The following is a 19,061-nucleotide window of genomic DNA, read 5'->3' on the forward strand; positions in this document are numbered from 1 at the left end:
ATGGCCCATGGCCACTTCTCCACCTAGACATACCCCCCACCATGTAAGCCCTCAAAATTCCAACAGACACTTTCCAGGCTACACCCAGAAGTCCAGAGTCATCTCACCTCTGAATCCCTCCAATTCTTCTCTTCTGTAGCCCTACATTTCCACAATTTCCACAGGTCCCAGTAAAGACTCATTCCCGGGAGGGGGCGTACGACCCTGCCTCTTTCGTCCAGAACTCCGGGAATGTCTCCTAGGCTCTGGAACCGAACCGACCGCTCAGCCTGGCATCCAGCGTCGTCATCTCTTCGGTTGCCACCTGGGCAGCCGCTGGGCTCGGGTCTGACTTTCCTTTCTCTTCTTAGATGGGAAAACAGGGGCCCAGAGCCACGGCAACTTTCCTAGGATACACGGTCTGAGGAGAAGCCGGTGTGGTCTACCGTCCTTTGACCACATGCGCCCCCTTCTCCAGGAGCCCGGCTCGCATGGAGTATCCGGATCCGCGCATGGCTCTGGACGCGCGGGGGAAAAGTTGTCAGCCGTGGCGGGCGCCTCTCACCTCGCTGTGCACTTCACCGGCCGCACGCCCACGCCGGTCCACCTTGCACCACACCCCGCCCACGCCCCCTCTCCTCCTACCGCCCGCGCGCCGCCACGCAAAGCCGCTCCCGGTCGGGTCCCCGTTCGGGTCGCCGCCGCTTCCGCCCGTCCGGCGCGCAGCCTGGGGAAGCGCCGAGCCATCCGAGCGCGCGGCGCGGCGCGGGACGGGCTGGGCGCGCACTCTCGGCGGTGCACACGCCGGTCCAACTCTCCGGCGCGCGGGGTGCGTCGCCCGTCACCGCCCCGGTACCGGGAGGCAAAGCGAGCGCTTTGTCCGCGAGCCCGCCCGGGACTCTGCCCCGAGGAGGCAGCCGCGCCGAGTCCCCGCCTCCGCCTCTGCCCCCGGGCGGGCCGGGCCGGCCGCGGTGGGGGGAGCCAGGCTGAGGGCGAGGGTGGGGGCGGGGGCGGGCTCAGGAGGGGAGAGGAGGGCAGCAGAGGCGGCGGGAGCGCCGGGTGCCGGACCGGGGGAGCCGCGGGCTCTCGGGAAGACGCGGATGATGAACAAGCTGTACATCGGGAACCTGAGCCCCGCCGTCACCGCCGACGACCTCCGGCAGCTCTTCGGGGACAGGAAGCTGCCCCTGGCGGGACAGGTCCTGCTCAAGTCCGGCTACGCCTTCGTGGACTACCCCGACCAGAACTGGGCCATCCGCGCCATCGAGACCCTCTCGGGTGAGCACTCGCGCGACCCACGGCCCGCCTCGCCGGCTCGGGACGGTGGCAGCGGGGAGGCCGAGCCCCACGGGCCGCGCCCGCTGCGACTCCCGCGCCCGCACGCTCACTTCCACGCACCGGTCCCGCGTGACTCTGGTGGCGGGCGGGCTCCGGGACGGCCGGCTGCCCTGCCCCCACAGTGGGGGCTACCCTAGACCCTCGGGCCTCAGACTCGGGGCGACCCTGTGTTCCTCCGGGGGTCCCAGGGCTCTCTGGCTTCCTAGGAGCGCCCCTGGCGTGCCCAGCTGCTCCCCGGAGCTTCCCCCGCCCCCACCTTTGCAGAGCCCCCTGTTTTCCTTTTCTCTGACCCTTCTAGTGCTCTCTTGCCAGGGGTCCCCCAAATCCAGCATCTCCTCCCCTCCTGGTCAGACCTTGCTTCTTCCCATGCCTCGTGCCAAAGACCTCTCGCCCTCTGCCGTCTCCCCAGCTGCACTCCCTTTTCGAGACCCCCCCTCCGTCTCCTAGCCCCCCACTTTCGGCAGCTCCTCGACTTTACCTTCTGAACCCTTCGAGGTCCCGGGGTTCCCCCTACCCGGCCCTTGCCGGACCGCACATCTCCCTCGGTCTTTTCCCGAAGCTCACTTCCCTCTCGCTGGTCTCGGAAGCGCTCCTATTTTTCCCTGAATTTTTTGTCCGATTTTATTGAGAAGAACTCGGGGCTGGGGGCTTTCCGCCTCCCGTCTCCCCGCCTCCTGCTCGGCCAGAAGCACCTTTTTACGAGGTACCCTGTCTCAACTCGGTGGGGGCCCGGGCTGAGAACCGGGAAAGAGGCGACCGGGGGGCCCGCGAGCGCGCTGGAGCCCAGACGGGAGTCGGAGCGCGACACTCGCCTGCGCGCGCGTTCCCAGCTCGCATCCCGCACACGCACGCGACGGGCCACGCTCCCCGGGCCTGCGACCCCCGACTCCGCAGGGAACCCCTTCCTTGGAGACCTGTGCGGCGGGGTGGGCTGGAGAGACCGGGGGGGGGTCACCCCAAAGTAGGCGGCCGCAGAGCTGGGGTCTCCTGTGCGTGTCCCCCGGGCCCCGCTGGCAGGGAGGGCGGTGGGTTGGGGGTGGGAGGCGAGCGCCCCAGAATCTCGGGGTCCTCGGGTGGCGGAATGAGGAGCTGGGGGCCGGAGAAGCCGGGGCGCGCCAGCCCTGCAGCTTGAGTTTCAAATGAGCTCATCTTTTCAAATTGGCGCCGCTCTTTATTAAATGTGTTTTTCCGGTTATGCCACCCACAGCTATACCTGGGGTCGGAACCGGGCTTGTGCCCTTCCCACCTCGTCCGCCACCCGTGGCGCCCACTTTTCATCGCAGTTGGCGCTAAGTTCGCCCAGCTGCGGCCGGGTGGAGGACCCCTTAAAGGCTCCAGAAGGCGGAGCCCGAGCGCGGAGTGGTGTGCCTAGACCCCCGCGGGTTTGACGCAGGGAGGTTCTGAGTACTTTAAATTTCTGTTTTAAAGGTAAAGTGGAATTGCATGGGAAAATCATGGAAGTTGATTACTCAGTCTCTAAAAAGCTAAGGTAAATATATTTTGCCTAGTTTCTTTTTTTCTAACCCCCCCTCCGCGAATGGTTTTCCATACGTATAACTAAAAAATATGGTCAAGTTTAAAAAAATGTCTGTATGTTTTTTTAAAAGGGCTTCTGTTTGTTTGTTAGTGGAGATACATAGCTTAGAAAGTTATTCTTCTTTTATTATTATTTTACTTTCATTATATAAGGTGTTTTCTGTGCTTGCAAACTGGTGACTAATTAGGGGTCGGGATGGAGAACACTAGGTAGATTCAGTTGGCTGTGATCGATTAAGTTGTTTATCATAAATTGCCTTTCACTCCCGAATGCCATCCCTACCCCCAGCACAATAGCAAGCTTCCTGGGAGATGTTAGGAGTAAATATTTACTGTGTCAGTTGAATTGCTTAACTTGACCATGCGACTAATTGCTTTTTTTTTTGCATAGTTTAGTGACGAATAATACAATAATTCAGTAAATAAGGGGTCAGTATTTTGCGTGGTTCTAAAGCAGTAGGTTGTTTGTATGGGATGCAGGGAGAAGCCAGACTTCAATAACTGAAGGCAGAGGGGCTGTGCTCCTGAGCACTTTGCTGGTATTGTTGCATTAGAGAAACGCTGTCGCGGTGAAGTCGATAGTTAGCTATTGTTAATGTAGGAGTAACGCGTTCTGTGGGGGCTGGGTTTCCCCAGTGACTTGCTCGGGAAGAATGAAGGAGAAAATCTTGGTGAAAAGCTCATTGTGGACTTTAAATTGGGAGGGGGGTGTTTACCTCCTCCCACGTGTCCTGACTGACTTTATAGCCATTAAGGAAGTTTATTTGCATTCGTCATTAAGTATGTGAACTTGGGAGGCTAAGTCTGATTTTTCCACCTTCTTAGTCAGAGGTTAAGACGCAGGATTGAGAACATTTTAACACAAACTGATTTTTATAAATACTTGGATGTGCTGGAGGGTTTTTAAAAACATCGTGAGCTTATTTCCACATACGTTTTAATGCAATGGAATCTCTGTAAATGACTGTGCACCACATTAGAAAACTGTTGTAATGCTTTTGTTTTAGAAAAAGTTCAGAATTAATGATTTGCAGTTTGGGTTGTATTACTGAGTGGATGCTTATGTTGAAAATGTATAGCAGGCTTTCTGTAAATTGTTCTGAGTTTATGTGGTTTCCTTCAGTATTATTATTACCATTTTGGGGGATGGGTAAGGGAATGTCTTCTGGGATACTAAGTATTTAAGTTTAAACCATTCCTCTCCAACAGTTGAAGTTGATGAATACTGATAAAAAGAACCACTGTATCTCTAAATATTTCATTCTGTTGGCTGTCTAGCTCTTGTGAATCCTTTTGGAGGTCAAAATTAGCAAAAGTCAATAGATTTGTAATTGGGGTTATTTGAGGTCCCCTTATTCCACGATGCAGTGTGCATCCTTTAATTTTCAAAATAAGTGAAATGCTAGCTTATTTAAAGTTACTAAGATCACCCAGAACTTCGCAACAAAAAGGCTTTTTCTTTTAAAATGCAGAGGTTGTTTGCATTTTGGCTGAAGTGTCACCTCGGTAATTTTATTCTGCCATAGCTCAAAAATAGTCATGTCACAAATTTTAGTATAAATTAAACAAACAGTCTAGGGCGCTTATATAGTCCTAGGAATAAGTGAATTTCTTTGAACATGTTGGTGATATAAAATAACCAAGAGGAAGACTCTCAGAGCCTGCCCTGTGGTTGACTACACCTGAAGACAGTTTAATAAACCAAAGGCATGGGTAGCGGCTGAGGGAGAGAGTGGCACTATTTTTTGACTGATGGTTTTAATCTTTTTCCTCCCCCTTTATTTCAAATACAGACGTTCCCTACTTGCACTGCAATTTAAGGGAGAGAAGGCTAAACTGGTTGAAATTGGTTAGCTAGGCTCAGCCCTCTGGGACGAGGTCTCCATAATTCTGGGCACAACCACGCTGGTGGCTTTAAAAAAAAAAAAAAAACACAGAATACTATGACATTTAAGACCAAAGCTTTCATGTTATACAGTGATTGTTTTATTGTTCTTTTGTTGCCTTTCCATGCAAATTGACAAGTTGGAAGTAAATTTGTGAACATTTGGTCAGTTCTATATGTGGTTTTTTGTTCTGTGGAGTACTGGGCAAAGAAGCCGTCCTCTCTCTTTACCTCCTTGAGAAATGATTCGGTCATTGAGTGCTAATTTTTTTTTAATATCGTGCTGTCTCTTTGAATTCTCAGGAAGCTGTTTTAATATCTATATTCCCAATAGGAACATAGGTGGTTTTTTTGTTTTGTTTTGTTTTTTTAAGCTGATGATCGTTTGTGAGATGTTTTAATCTTCATTTGTGGAGTTATTGGCATGCTGTTGCTTACCATTGAGTCTTTTGTTAAATCAAATAGCATCATTTTATACACGTGGCTACACTGTAGACAGACTAGACACTACTGTTTTTTTCTCAGCCACCCTGGAGTAGAGAACTTTTTTCTTTTTGCTACTTATGTTTCATCCATTTTAAGTGCAGATTGTTGGACAGTAAGGTTGCAGTCTACTTGGTTTCAATCTGTTGAATAAAAATCTTTGGATTGTCTTCTATATTCATATAGTACCTGTGGGTTAGAGAGGGAAAAAACTGATAACTTTAAAAGTGCTGTGAAAAGTTCCAGAAACTTCCTTGGTAGAATTTTTATTTTGGGTGTTGCTGAAAGTACACTTAAAGTCCCATATACACACATGTACACATATTGGAAAAACGGTTTTGGTCCAAGACACGCTGACTTGACTGTGCTTTTGTACCTAAAGTTGAATGATTCTGGGTGAAACACAACTTTAGAAAAAAAATGCAGAATCTACCCACTTCTAGGAAGTAGCTGATTGATGGCCATTTTCACTGGGACGGTCAAATGCTTCGAGGTGCTGTAGGGAAGCTATGAATCTGTCTTTCATGAGTCAGAAATCAGTAATTGTGTTCTCTCATGCAAATGAATTTGGTCTCCTATAGGAATGCTAAAGAAAACAGTATCCCAATTGTATTTTGCTTGTATGTACTACATTGTGTATAGCTGAATTAAATACCAACCCCCCCAAAAATCCACCCAACTTCAAGTCCTCCCTGTAACAAAGGCTTTTTCTGCATTAACTTTTAATTTTCTAGAAACAGAAAGACTTTATTAGTTTTACATCTTATAGGAGTCTTCTAATTTAAGAGTTTGTTGAATTAGAAATTAATGGCTGGACTTAATTACATATGTGGGAAGATTAATACAATGTCATATATGTTATCAAACTGTAAAGTCACTTTATTTAGCTTTGAGGTTGCAGTTACACATTTTCAAAAAGGTGGATTTTTTTTATATTCTAGAGAACACACATTTTCATGATCTTTAAGAAATAGATATTAGGGTTGGAATAGGGTAAAAAAATCCTTGATATTTAGATAATAATGTAGCCTTAAGATGTTTTTAAGAGGCTAGTATTTAACTTTTCATATATTATTTAAACATTAAAAACTAATGAGGTCTACAAATAAAGTATATCGTTTTCCTTTTCTTTTCTAATTCAATAGTATGTATTGAATTAGATTGGTTTTCCAATAGTATCAATTTTAAATTGTAAGGCAGCAATTTATAGAGGTATTTAAATTCTTAAACCTTAGTTTTAAAAGGGAATTGATTATTTAGTCCATCTGCTGCGTTGTACTTTTCAATAATAACAAGGTTTATTTGCAATTACAGAGAATAAGATGACCCTTTAGGAGTTGTGTGTTTCATTATGTTAAGCTGAGGTGGTTATTTGATGGATGAGGGGAAATTAATAATATTTGAAGAAAGCCTTTTATATATAATGGTCTGAAGCATATTTTCTTTAAGAAGTGATTTTATATTTTAAAATACACTTAAAAGAGATTATAAGATTCAAAACTAACTACATGTGAAAATTATTTCATCATTTAAAGTAAACAATATTTTTGTGTGTGTGTGTGTGTGTGTGTGTGTGTGTGCGTGCAGGTTGCTTTTCAAGTTCCTTAGTGGGTTGAAGAAGAATGTTAATGATGCTGAATTGTGCGTAAAAGGATAGAGATCAGGGTATATTTATAACAAGACAGAAAAGCAGTAAAAATAGATTTCTCCTAGAACTATTTATAAATGTTTGATATTTTCTAAATATCTGCTGTCTACAACTGGACCACTATTCCAGGTCTGCTAATGAAACCGTCAAAAATAGATGAGCAATTGGTCATGTACAAATGTATGTATCATCCCTCTGATTCACTGGGGTGTGTGTGCTTTGTGGTGGGGGCGGCGGTAGTTTTACATAGATCAAGTAGTAAGAGAAAGGGGAGGTCCTTAATTGAGCAGCCATTACTCTGAGTTTCAGTCCAGACAAAGCTAATGAAAATCACCATTGATGATTGAAACCCACAAAGGAAGCCACGTGTAAAGGCACAGTTCCTGCGAGATACTTAGCACTTCCAGGTGCCTTCACTCCTGGCCGTCAGGGCACAGACACCTGCAGTGAGCCCGTTGCTGAGAAGACTGTCCAATGCAAAACCTCCCCTCCTTTATTTCTCTCCAGCTCACTTCTGTGGTGGCTTTCACAGTCTGTCACCCCCTCCCCCCAACCAACACACACACAAACTTTTATTTTCTTTTGAAGCTCTTTGCCTTAGCCTCCCAAATTGCTGGGATCATAGGCATACATCACAGTGCCCAGCTTGTGAAGTGTGTGTTAGTGCATGTGCACTTCCATTTAGAAATGCTGTCCTGGGAGGGTGTTTTGTTGTTTTTGCACAATCAGTACCGAATCAGTTCTCTTAGAAACAGCATAGAATTGGGAGCTGCTCAGAAACCATGAGTTTCAAAGTGTAATTTGAAAGATTGTATTTAAACACTATGAGTGTATTTTCAGTTTTCCCTTTTTCTTTCTTCCTTTTCTTCTTTTTTTTTTTTTTAAAATGAGACTAGTGGGCTTTGGCTAAACTAATTTTTAAAAATGTGTGCTTTGAAACATCTTGTCAAAGGCATAATATCTCAAACTGTGACCGACTCCTTAATTTGAGGACAGGAGAGTTCTATTTAAGACGGCATGCCTGAACAATTGATTAGTCAAGTTTTATCTTTTTGTACTCAAGGGGAAGAACAAATTAGTTTGGGGGACGTTCAAACAATGTCAATGAAGAGATGCTAGCAGACAAACAGCAAATACCTACCAGTAAAGAAAGATACCCCCTCCCCCACTTATTGTCATTGAAACATCTTAAATCTTTTACTTTATAATTTGGCTTGATGCTTACAAGCTTATAATTTTCATTTGGTGGTATGGATGGTATGGGTTCTATTTTGGGCGGCAAATTGCAGAGTGCTCAGAATTATTTTTAAGGTTTTTACTTTTCCTGTTTTGATTATGGATTTTAGTCTGGTTACTTCATAAAATAAGGGAAAGAAATTATTTTCTATTGCAGAAAACCTTAGGTTCTCTTGCTTTCACTGCCAAAGAGGAGAAAAATAAAATACAAGGATGTCTTTAATTTGGTTCAGAGTTGGACGTCATGTTGACGTGGACTATAAGCAGAAGGGAAAGGATGCTTCTGCCTTAGAGGGCCATCCTTATGTCTGCCTTTTCAGGATCTCTTCTCCTGAAGCACTGATTCCCACCCCCAGTAAAAATTCTGTATTCTCGAGGTGCATTTTGTTTGCTTATGTTTTTGGATCTTCTCATTGCTTATGTCCTCACACTTTTATTTCCTGAAATTTGAACTCTTTAATCACCATTTTCCTAGTCTGTCAAGTAGGCATTTTAATAAGTTCAGCAAGTGAAGTCGAAAGTTTGGATACACAGTTTAAGTATTATCATCTCTTCCTACATCTTGAGCGTTTGTTTACCTAGTAAACAGAAAAGCTTGTATGGAACCATTGCAACAAGAGGGATGTTTGCAGTTTTCTCATCATGTATTTATTTAATGCATAAATGTGAATTTGCCTTGGGGAGAAGCTTGAGCTGTAGAATGACTAGAGTTTTATGGGCTGGTACAGATACGAGCACAGTACTTAAGAGCATCGCGTGAGCTGTATTGCATGTGGCTGCGTCTTCAGTTCACGCAGTAAAAAAGCTGCGTGGCCTCTTCGACAGAAAATCAACTTTTCCTAAGAAAGAGTTGGAGAAGAGGAAAAATGGACCAGTCCTTTTCTCACATGAGGAAACTTAGTCTTAGAGAAGTAGAGAAATTTGTCTGAGGCAGAGAAATACATTCAGTGGTAGGGACGAACTCTGTCACTGATTCTTACAGAGTGCGTCCCTTAACATTTTATTTTAAATTAATCCACTGAAAGTTTTGGAAAGCCCAGATGCCATTTGGGAACTCTAGAAATAGAGACGTGCCCTTTTTGTAACCACCTTATTCTTAGCATGGTCTGGATGAGCCGCTCTTTGTTACACTGGCTTATCAGAAACTTATTTATTTATTTATTTATTTATTTATTGTTTTCAGAGACAGGGTTTCGCTGTGTAGCTATGACCGTCTTGGAACTCACTCTGTAGACCTGTCTGGCCTCAAACACACAGAGATCTGCCTGCCTCTGTCTCTCGAGTGCTGGGATTAAAGGCATGGACAGGCATGTCATTTTAAAAGCAACGTTAATCCCTGCTTTCAGACAGTATTTCTGCTGGCTTGTTTTGGCTCTTGTTTATAATTTTGCATTTTTCTAGTGATCACATCCTTTGTATTAAGAAGTAGGTTAGTGCTAAGAAGGACGGTCCTCACTGGGCACAGTCGCATAGGCCCTTAATCCCAGGCAGAGGCAGGAGGAACTCTGTGGGGTAGAAGCCAGCCTGTCTGCATAGCAAGTTTCAGGGCAGCCAGGGCCACATACAGAGACCCTGTCCCAATATACCATAAACCAAAAACAGGACATTTCTCTCAACGTTTGAGCCACACAAATTAGGCACTGACTTTAGCTCTGGTCAAGACTGCCATTTGGTAAAATCAAGAATTCACCTGATGGGCTCCTCGTGGCTCAGCTGCTTGCAGGAGGCAGCGCTGGGTGCTTTCTCTGAGTTGGTAGGAGCTGCTAGTCTTTTTTCCTCTGCTTCATTCTCTGTGCAGAATATGGTCTCCCCCCCTGCTGTGAGTATGAGCAGAGGTGCCACCAACGGAGCCGAGTTCTCGATGGCATCCTCAGTAACGTCTCTGCATTGTAATGTTTTCCTGAACTCATCATCATGTTTCATTTCTGCGGACTCTCAGAAGTAGTGGTAGTGGTGGTGGTGGGATGGAGGGTGGAGTTACGGAGGAAAAAAGTAGGTGAAGGGTTGTTCCTAACTCCTTGTGCATTTCTTCAAGTTGTACAGTCCAGGGCGGGATGTGGCATTTTCTATGGAATTGTGACTCAGAAGATGGGGGAGAGGAAGAGAGTAACTAATAATTACGGAGTGGTAGCTGCTATATATGCTAGGCACTGGGCTCGGCCTTCCAGGCCTCCCAGGCCTTCCGCATCCCCACCACCACCCCACCCTGAGCCTGGAGAGGTCTAATCCTGTTGAAGACTGGGCTGTGAACTGTCAGACTCTAAACAGATCCTTTCACCGGACCGAACTGCTTCATTCAAGGGCTGTAATGTCTTTGCAGCTGTGTGCCTAGCTCGACTAGACTAACAGCATCTAGTCAGCGAATAGAGATTAGCTTTGTATGTTACCCCTGTCCACAGCGGGTATGCCGAGAACAGAGAGGGCTGAAGTCTGCTGTCTTCGTAGTTTAGTGCAGCTGAAAACCAGTTCCGTGAGTATGGTGGCTTGTGCTTCCGTCACTCAGGAGTTGGAATCAGGAGCACGAGGTCATTGAGGGCTATGCAAGGTCCTGTCTCAGCAACCACACACACAAAAGATAGAAGGAAATTGAAAGGGTAGGTCACGATTTGAAGGGATTTTTAAAAAGTAGTCCTATAGTAGAGAAATTTCTAATTATGCAAAAGGGAGTAAGTGCTTAAAAGAAAAAAAACAAAATGATTGTGAAGTACAAGGGCACACATGTGTCCGTGATCCATGTACTTGAGGTGCAGAAGTGTCTAATACTTCTTATCTGAGTAGTTCGTTCAGCTGTATTCTTTTAAATGTTTATAAGTTGGGAAGGGGAATTACAGAATCCTATTTTTATTTATTTATTGTAATTTTTAAGATTTATTTATTTATTATATATACAATGTTCTGCCTGCATGTGTCCCTACAGGCTGGAAGTTGGCACCAGATCTTATTACAGGTGGTTGTGAGTCACCATGTGGTTTCTGGGAATTGAACTCAGGACCTCTGGAAGAACAATCAGTGCTCTTAACCACTGAGTCATCTCTCCAGCCCCATTTTTAAATCCCATTTTTAAAGCTGGTCATCTTATTAACATTAGGAAATCTTGAGCCAGGTGGTGGTGGAGCACATCTTTAGTCCCCGTTCTTCGGAGGCAGATGCAGGCAGATCTCTGAGTTCAAGATTAGCCTGGTCTACAAATTGAGTTCCAGGATATCCAGATCTACACAAAGATATTTTTAAAAAACATCAAAAAATAAAAGAAAAGAAAGGAAACTTTAAGCCTTTCAGATGTGGAGGCACAGGGGCGAAGATCTGTGGCTGCCTTTAAACCGGCACTTAAAGTATCTCGTACATTTGTGGCTGTTTTTTTTTTTCTTTAGTGACATGAGACTCAAGTTACAGTCATATCACCAATGAAAGGAGATATAAGGGCTTTGTCTCCTGTAGAGGAAGGTGGTGCATTTTTTAGCCATAAGATAATATGAAATGTGTCAAATTATAGAGGATAATCCCTTTCTCAGTTAAGAACCTGAGTGAAGCCAGCTCAAGGTATCAGTAGATAGATCTTAAATACTGGCCATTCCCGGTGCACGTAACCTATCAGCTGCTGAATGAGAGGCCTGCAAATGCAGCTGTGTGGGCCTTTGTCCAGCTAGGGACCCTTTCCTTTAATGCTCCCTCATCTCTGTGGGAAGAGCGCTACCTTGGAAAATGGATGTTTTTCTTCATCATTGTGTACATAGAGTTTTGAAGGACCGTGCTTTGTGGCTCTATTTGTCCCATGTAGATGATGAAAGATTCACCCAGAAAAAGAGTTTAGTCCTTTAATTTATTAAGGAGGGAAGGAGGGAGGGAGAAGAGCAGCTGCCGCAGAAACAGAGGCAGCCGGGTGGCTGCAGTCTGTGGTGCCACTGTGTGTGCACTGTAACCCCAGGGTGAGAGCTCCGTGCTTCCAGAGCGGCCAGGGCTGAGCAGCTCTGCCACCTTTCTTCCTGCAGTGTGGCTGGCCCTGCACTGACCCCTTCCTCTCCTGCTGCACTTTGTGGGGTGCTAGGAACGCTCGGTTGCAGGCCCGCTGTGTACTCTAACCCCAGTGCCCCTCGTTGCTGAGGTTTGGGGCAGTGCAGGAGGCACGTGTGTGCTTGCTCAGTGTGTTGGAATGTATGGTCTCTGTGGCACACACTTCCTTGGATTGGTGCAGCCGACACACAGGCTTCAAGGGGCGTGGGGCCACACACTGCAGATTTTTTTTTATAAGTGGTTGAAAGATTGGGAAAGAGTTTCTCCACGCTGAAGGTTTTTCCCAAAGTGCAGTTGCATTCATCCTTTGCAAAGGGAAAAACATCGCTTTCATTTCCTTGTTAATTACTGAAGGCTAGAAAAGAGATCTGTGGCCCTGTTAATCATCTGACTTCTAATCCAGCTAGCCTTTCCCTCCCTTCCTCTTTGACTGACAGCGATGCCTCCAGCCAGGACTCTGACACTGTTTGCTGGGACACCTGAGAAGAAGGAAATCAAGAACTTTAGAAATATAGGACCTGTTCCTCCTTTTAGAGAATTAAAAGAGTCTAATGGCTTACGAATTTTACATTTTAGCTGCTGTTACTCTTAAAATTTTTACACATCTTGTTTATTCATCATGAACTATACAAGATGTCAGACGTGCTGACTGCTGAGTTACTTGAAATGAGACTGAGATTGTTAACAGGGCTTTGTCTTCAGGGTTGTAGAGGCGGGAGGCAGGTGGTTGTTTCTTATGCAGTTCTTTCCGCATCTTCAGAGTTTTGCCTGAGAAAAGTTAGTTCTTTTGTTCATTGATTTCCCCCCCCCACCCCGTAATGGTTTGATATGTGTATCTGTTTCAGTAATGCTTTCAAAACAATGCCAGAATTGATTTGTGGCTTTAGGGTTTTTTTTCTTTCTCTTTTGCGACAGTGTGTTTCATTAAACCTGAAGCTATACTGCTGGCCTGTAAGCTGCAGGTGTCCCGAATACTTGTTTTGTGAGGCCACCTAAAATCTCTGTAAATACAGGATGTATATATACTGACTACATAACATTATCTTGTTTGTGTGTGTGTGTTACATAATACAGGTTCATCTGAAAAAAAATAGAGCACTCTATTTCCATTTAATTGGAGGAACATAGTTCCCATTTCTGATCAACATCAGAACACCTATAACAAGTGCTCTAAACCACGCCCTAGTAAACGGATTCTCATTATGTCTGGCAAATACTTTACAATTTTATTTTACATTTGTGAGTGTGTGTGTGTATATATGTGGGCATGCAGTGGAGGTCAGAGGGCAGTCTACAGGGTTCTGTTTTCTCCTGCCTGGGTTCTGGGGATCTGACTGAGCTTATCAGGTTGGGTGCAAGCACCTTTGCAGTGTGGTTTGAATAAGGAATATCCTCCATAGTCCTGGGCATTTCAGTACTTGATCCCCAGTTGGCAGCATTGTTTGGAGAGGTGTAGGTGCTTCAGCCTTGCTGCAGGATAAAAACAACAAAAACAAACAAACAAACAAACAAAAACCTTTACACTCGGAGTCTGTCTTCCCTACTTCTGGTTTGCTTTCTCTGCTTTGTGCTGTGGTTGGGGACGTGAGCTCTCCCATCCTGCCCCCACTGCAGTGCTTGCCACTTGTTTGCCTGCTTCCCCACCGTCCCCACCGTCCTCATCGTTGCGGACTCTCATCCCTCTGGAACTGTAGACCAGGTAAGCCCTTTCTTCTTCTGTCACTTGCATTTGGTCGTGGTGTTCTGTCATAGCGACAGAACTGCCATAGCCACTGCACAATCTCGCAAGCCCTCATTTACACTTCTGGAGATATGAACTTGAGTGACTGTTCTGTGCTGACTATAAAGCAAGTGGTTTGGTTTTTAAAAATATTTTAAGACAGGGTCTTGCTGTGGAAATTTGAATTTATCCTACCCCTGCTTTCCCAAGTGCTTGGAAGACAGGTGTGCCTCATTACTCCTGGGAAAGGCAGATTATTTTGGAAGTAAATATACCAGTGGAGAAATATATTGATGAAGAGTGGTGCCTTTAAATATGTTTCCAAGTGTTCTGGTTAGCATTGTACTTTGTGTGTTTTCCGTCGAAGAAGTTGGAGACTCTCTCTCTTTTTTTTTTTTTTTGTTTCTTTGACTCTAGGTGCAATAAATACTCATTAAGGCCAAACTAGAAACTGTTGACTTAAGAGACATTTTCAGAAAACAAAAATAAAAACCATTTTATTTTTAAATGGTCTGGGATTTAGCTCATTTGGTAGAGTGAGCTACTAGGGCATCAGGAAGCCCTGGTTCAGTCTCCAGTATTGCATAAACCCAGTGTGATGGATTCTCCGCTATCCTAATGTTGCAGAGGGTAACCATCAGAAGTGAGTCTGCCGTGTAGTGAGTCAGAGGCCAGCTTGTTTGTGTCAAAACACATGCAACTCTGAAAGCTGGAATTACACTTTTTGTTTTGTTTTGTTTTTTTGAGACAGGGCTTTTCTGTGTAACAGCCGTGACTGTCCTGTAACACTCTATGTAAACCAAGCTGTTCTCCACCTTACAGAGATCCACCTGCCTCTGCCTCTCCAGTGCTGGAATTAAAGGTGTGTGCCACGGCTGACATTGGAAGTACACTTTAAAAATGTATCTTGTAGTGTAATTCACAAGCATGAAGAAACTGGTCACTATACAGTAGTGTCTTAGGGTTTCTTTTTTTCTTTTTATTATATATAGTGTTCTGCCTGCATGTGTGCCTGCAGGCCAGAAGAGGGCACCAGATCTCATTATGGATGGCTGTGAGCCACCATGCTGGGAATTGAACTCAGGACCTCTGGAAGAGCAGCCAGTGTTCTTAACTGCGGAGTCGTCTCTCCAACCCCTTAGTTAGGGTTTCTGTTGCTGTGAAGAGACACTATGATCATGGAAACTCTTATAAAGGAAACCATTTAATTGTTTTAAAGTTTCAGAAGTTTTAAAGTTTATTGTCCTGTTGTGAAGCAAGGCAGCAAGCAAGCAGACATGGTGCTGGAGAGGTAGCTGAGAGTTCTACATCTTGATCTGCAGATAACAGGAAGTGAACTGTCCCCCACACTGGGCACAGCTTGAACATATGAGACCTTAAAGCCTGCCCCCAAGGTGACACTTCCTGCAACAAGGCCACACCCACTCCAAGGCTACACCTTATAATAGTGTGACTCCCTGTGGACGAAGCATTCAAACACATGGGTTTATGGGCCATTCCTATTTACACTACCACACGTGGTAAAACGAAAACCACGTCCTCCAACACTGCAGTCAGCATAGCTCAGATGTCTCTTTGGAAGTTCAGGATCCACAAAATGGCTAGCTCCATTTTGCAGGGCAGGGTGGTGGGGAGACAGGGAGGACTGGCCTTTGGCCACATGTCTTTTTATTTTTTAAAGACAGGATCTTGCTTTGTTACCCTGGCTGGCCTGTGTAAACCAGGATGCCTTTGAACTCGCAGAGATGCACCTGTTGCATGCTGGGATTTAATTCATTAATACCACCACTTCTGGTTTGGGTTGGTCTTCTGAACTTAAAACTTGTTTTGAATTACTATATGCTGGCCTTGAAATCATGGAGACTCATCTGCCTCAGCTTCCCTAGTGCTGGGATTAAAGGAATGTGCTACCGCTTCTGGCTTTGAACTGTAAAATTTTGAATTTCCTTAAGAACTAGACCATGTGCGGGCATGCATACATACATACATACATACATACACAGTCATGTGTCTCTGTTTGTGGAGGCTAGAGTGCAACCTGAGGTCTTCTTGGGCACTGTTATTTGAGGGGCTTGTTATTGGCCTGGAACTTGCCAGGTAGGGTAGGCCAGCCAGTCTGCCTCCCCAGTGCTGGGGTCACAGTTATGAACCTCCATAACCATGGATTCTGGGGCTCCAACTCAGATCTCCATGCTTGCCAGGCTGAACCTTTCCTGACTGAGCTGTCTCCTAGCCTTTTGGACTCTCACTGGCTACATTAGAATTGTCAGAAATTGAAGAGTTTTTTTTTTAAAAAAAACAAATTTATTAAAATTTAATCCACAATAATGTCACTAGCTTACATTTTTATTTCTCCCCCTTTCTCTTCTTTATTTTCATTGTGAGAGGAAAAGAATTAAACTATTTTAGGCTTTTGTTAATAGCCTTTTCAGTTTTTTGACTGACTCTTTGGTGTAGGTGGAATTGGCATATATACTCATGGACAATCTGAGGACAGCTTGTTTGGAGTGTGAGATGGCTGCGCTGTGCATAGACCAGGAAACATGCAGAACATGATTCAGGTTGGTGGGGGTCTCAACAGGCTTCGGAAATCACTCTTTTAAAAAAAATTAAGGTAGCCTGTGGATGGTGGCGCACACCTTTGAGTCCGGCACTCAGGAGGCAGAGGCAGGCGGATCTCTGTGAGTTTGAGGCCACTGTGGTCTACAGAGTGAGTTCCAGGACAGCCAGGGCAACACAGACAAACTGTCCTAAGAACAAAACAAACAGAAATTAAAGGTAATTCAGCTTTTGTAGTATTTGAGGCAGGGTCTCGCTGCCGAGTTTTGACTAGCTTGCCGCTTTTTGCCGCCTTCGATCCTCTTTGCCTGTTGAGTGCTGCGTTAGAGGTTTGCTCTGCCACACCTGGCTCGATGTTAGATTTATAAAGTCTCACATGATTATGTGAAAACTCAATTCCTCCAGTTGGTATTTGAGTTACAGGAGAAAACCACTTGAAAACAATAACTTTTTCCGCAGTCTGATTCCTGCCCGCTTGGTTGAGGCCTCCGGTTACACGCTTCCTCTTATAAGCTGCTTCGTTCAGTGTCTCTTCACGGCAGTGGACTAGTGGATAAGACATGAATTTCCTATTTCTAATGGTTTTGTAAATGGAATAAACCTTTATGCTGTGGAACTTTTAAAAGTATCCAATTTTAGGAACTTCAGATTTCAGATTTTTTTCTATGAGGTTTACTCAACCCAGCGCAGAGGCTTTGAGAGTCCTGCAACCATCCAGACAAGGGCAGTGTAGCATTTGGGGGACGGGAGGATGGAACAGCCAGCATCTCTTAAAGGTTAGGCTTGTGAAGCAAGGTGCTGTCAGGTCTGTATTGATCATCTATTGATATGGACAAATTAACCCCACATCAGTGCTTTCAAACAGCAAAATTTACTATCTACCTCACTCCTTTCATAAGGGTCAGGAACATGGCAGCCGTATGGCTGGGATTTTCAAGAAACTACAGTCAGGTACTGGCTGGAGCGGCTGTCACCTGAAGGCTTAGTTGTGGCTCAATCTGTGGAGGCCCCTGTCAGCACAACCTGCTTTTTACCTCTGTTTGTATGGCAATAGCAGGCTTCCCCAAAGTCAGTAGCACAGCAGGGTCACCAGCTGCCTTCTATGACCCCCTCCCATTAGACAGGAGACACTGGGTCTGGTTCACACTCTCAGGATGGTGAGTGTCGGTGTTTTACACACCCTCCCTTTATTAGACAGGAGACACAGGTCTGGTTCACACTCTTAGGGTGGTGTCAGGGTGTTTGCACACCCTCTGTTAGACAGGAGACGCTAGGTCTGGTTCACACTCTTAGGGTGGTGTCAGGGTGTTTGCACACCCTCCCTCTATTAGACAGGTGACACTAGGTCTGGTTCACACTCTCAGGGTGGTGAGTGTCAGGGTGTTTGCACACCCTCCCTCTGTTAGACAGGAGTCACACTCTCAGGATGTGAGTGTCAGAGTGGCCACTTTGAGAGCAGTGATGGCCGTCATCGGGAAGAGCCAACAAGCAGATGCGAGTTTCCTTTGTGACTGACATGGAAGGGCGAGAATGGCCACAGTGGCGCTTACAGTTAGCGCCTTTTAGAGTGAAACTGGGCTTCTCACGAACCACGGTCCTACCAATTGCCGGCTATGGCTACAGAGTCCTGTTGACTTCTCCATCACCTGTAGGAAGACGTCTGCTATCTCCATTACAGAGGTGACAGAATGAGACCCAAGTGTTTAGTGCCTCAGGTAAGGACACATCTTTAGTTCTCAACCTCTGTGAGATTTTCGTTGTTGTTATTTTAACCTTCCCTGAGGGATGATTTTGTTTGGATCATTTTTTGTAAAAATAAGTATTCTCTCTCTGTCTCACCTGAAAGAGCTGGTGTTTGAAATGCCTAATTGAACGTACAAAAACACTTTTCTACTATCAGGAAGGATGTTTGTTACTTCTCTGCCAGCAGCGAAGAGTTCTTTTTGCTATTTTTGTAACTGGGTGAGGTCTGATTTCTCCAGAATTACGCCATACTGTGGTTAGCCATGGCCTACGAGAGGAAAATAGACTTACTCTTTAAAATCATTGGTTTTCTAAGAAATGTGCCGTTTACTATCCAAATATGAACGCCTTTCTCAAGCAGAGCGTAGTGGTCACTTTGGTATCAGACGTGAAGTTTTCTCCCCAGCTAAAAATCTAAAGCTATGGGGTCCTCAGAACTCTGGCCCCTACCTTTACCACACCATAGAAATACACTGTGAACACATCTTGACATTTTTTTAAGAAATTGGTAGTATTTAGAGTTGTCTTTTGTGTCAAGCATAATAGCAATGCTTGACAGTGTAAGTGTAAAGCAAACATAGCCACTGAGCCTATCTCCAGTACAAGTCTATCCATGTGGATACCAGGAAATTCGTTCTATATTTTATCAGACTCACGCCAGCCTCTCAGATTTGCATTTAGGATGCCCCGAGTTACTCGACTCCGTCAATTATAGTGTAGATGATGGTCATGATTTCAGACTGCTGTTTTAGCTCATCACTGGCTGGCTGCAATGTCCTTCTTCCTGTAACACATGTAACTCAAAAAAGGTTCTGAGATTATGTGTTCATGAGTTGTGTGGCATGGAAAGTTATTTTGGTTATTTTCTTCTTAAAATGAAAATTATTTTTATTTATTGTCTTAGATATGATTTCAATTGCTAT

General features: G+C 45.1%; 1 protein-coding gene across 3 annotated transcripts in view; it reads left to right on the forward strand.

Moving 5' to 3' along the window:
• The first annotated feature begins 999 nt into the window (after positions 1-999).
• Igf2bp2 (insulin like growth factor 2 mRNA binding protein 2) overlaps positions 1,000-19,061 on the forward strand; it is a 111,817-nt gene continuing 93,755 nt past the window's right edge. For all 3 annotated transcript variants that reach the window (XM_087902041.1, XM_087902044.1, XM_087902045.1), the window contains exons 1-2: positions 1,000-1,257; positions 2,746-2,806. In XM_087902041.1, the coding sequence (XP_087758167.1) occupies positions 1,080-1,257; positions 2,746-2,806 (239 nt within the window). In that variant the 5' untranslated portion in view covers positions 1,000-1,079. The remainder of the gene's footprint in view (positions 1,258-2,745; positions 2,807-19,061) is intronic.

Source organism: Myodes glareolus, chromosome 2 (assembly GCF_982192425.1).
Source record: "Myodes glareolus chromosome 2, mMyoGla1.1, whole genome shotgun sequence".
Lineage (NCBI taxonomy): Eukaryota > Metazoa > Chordata > Mammalia > Rodentia > Cricetidae > Myodes > Myodes glareolus.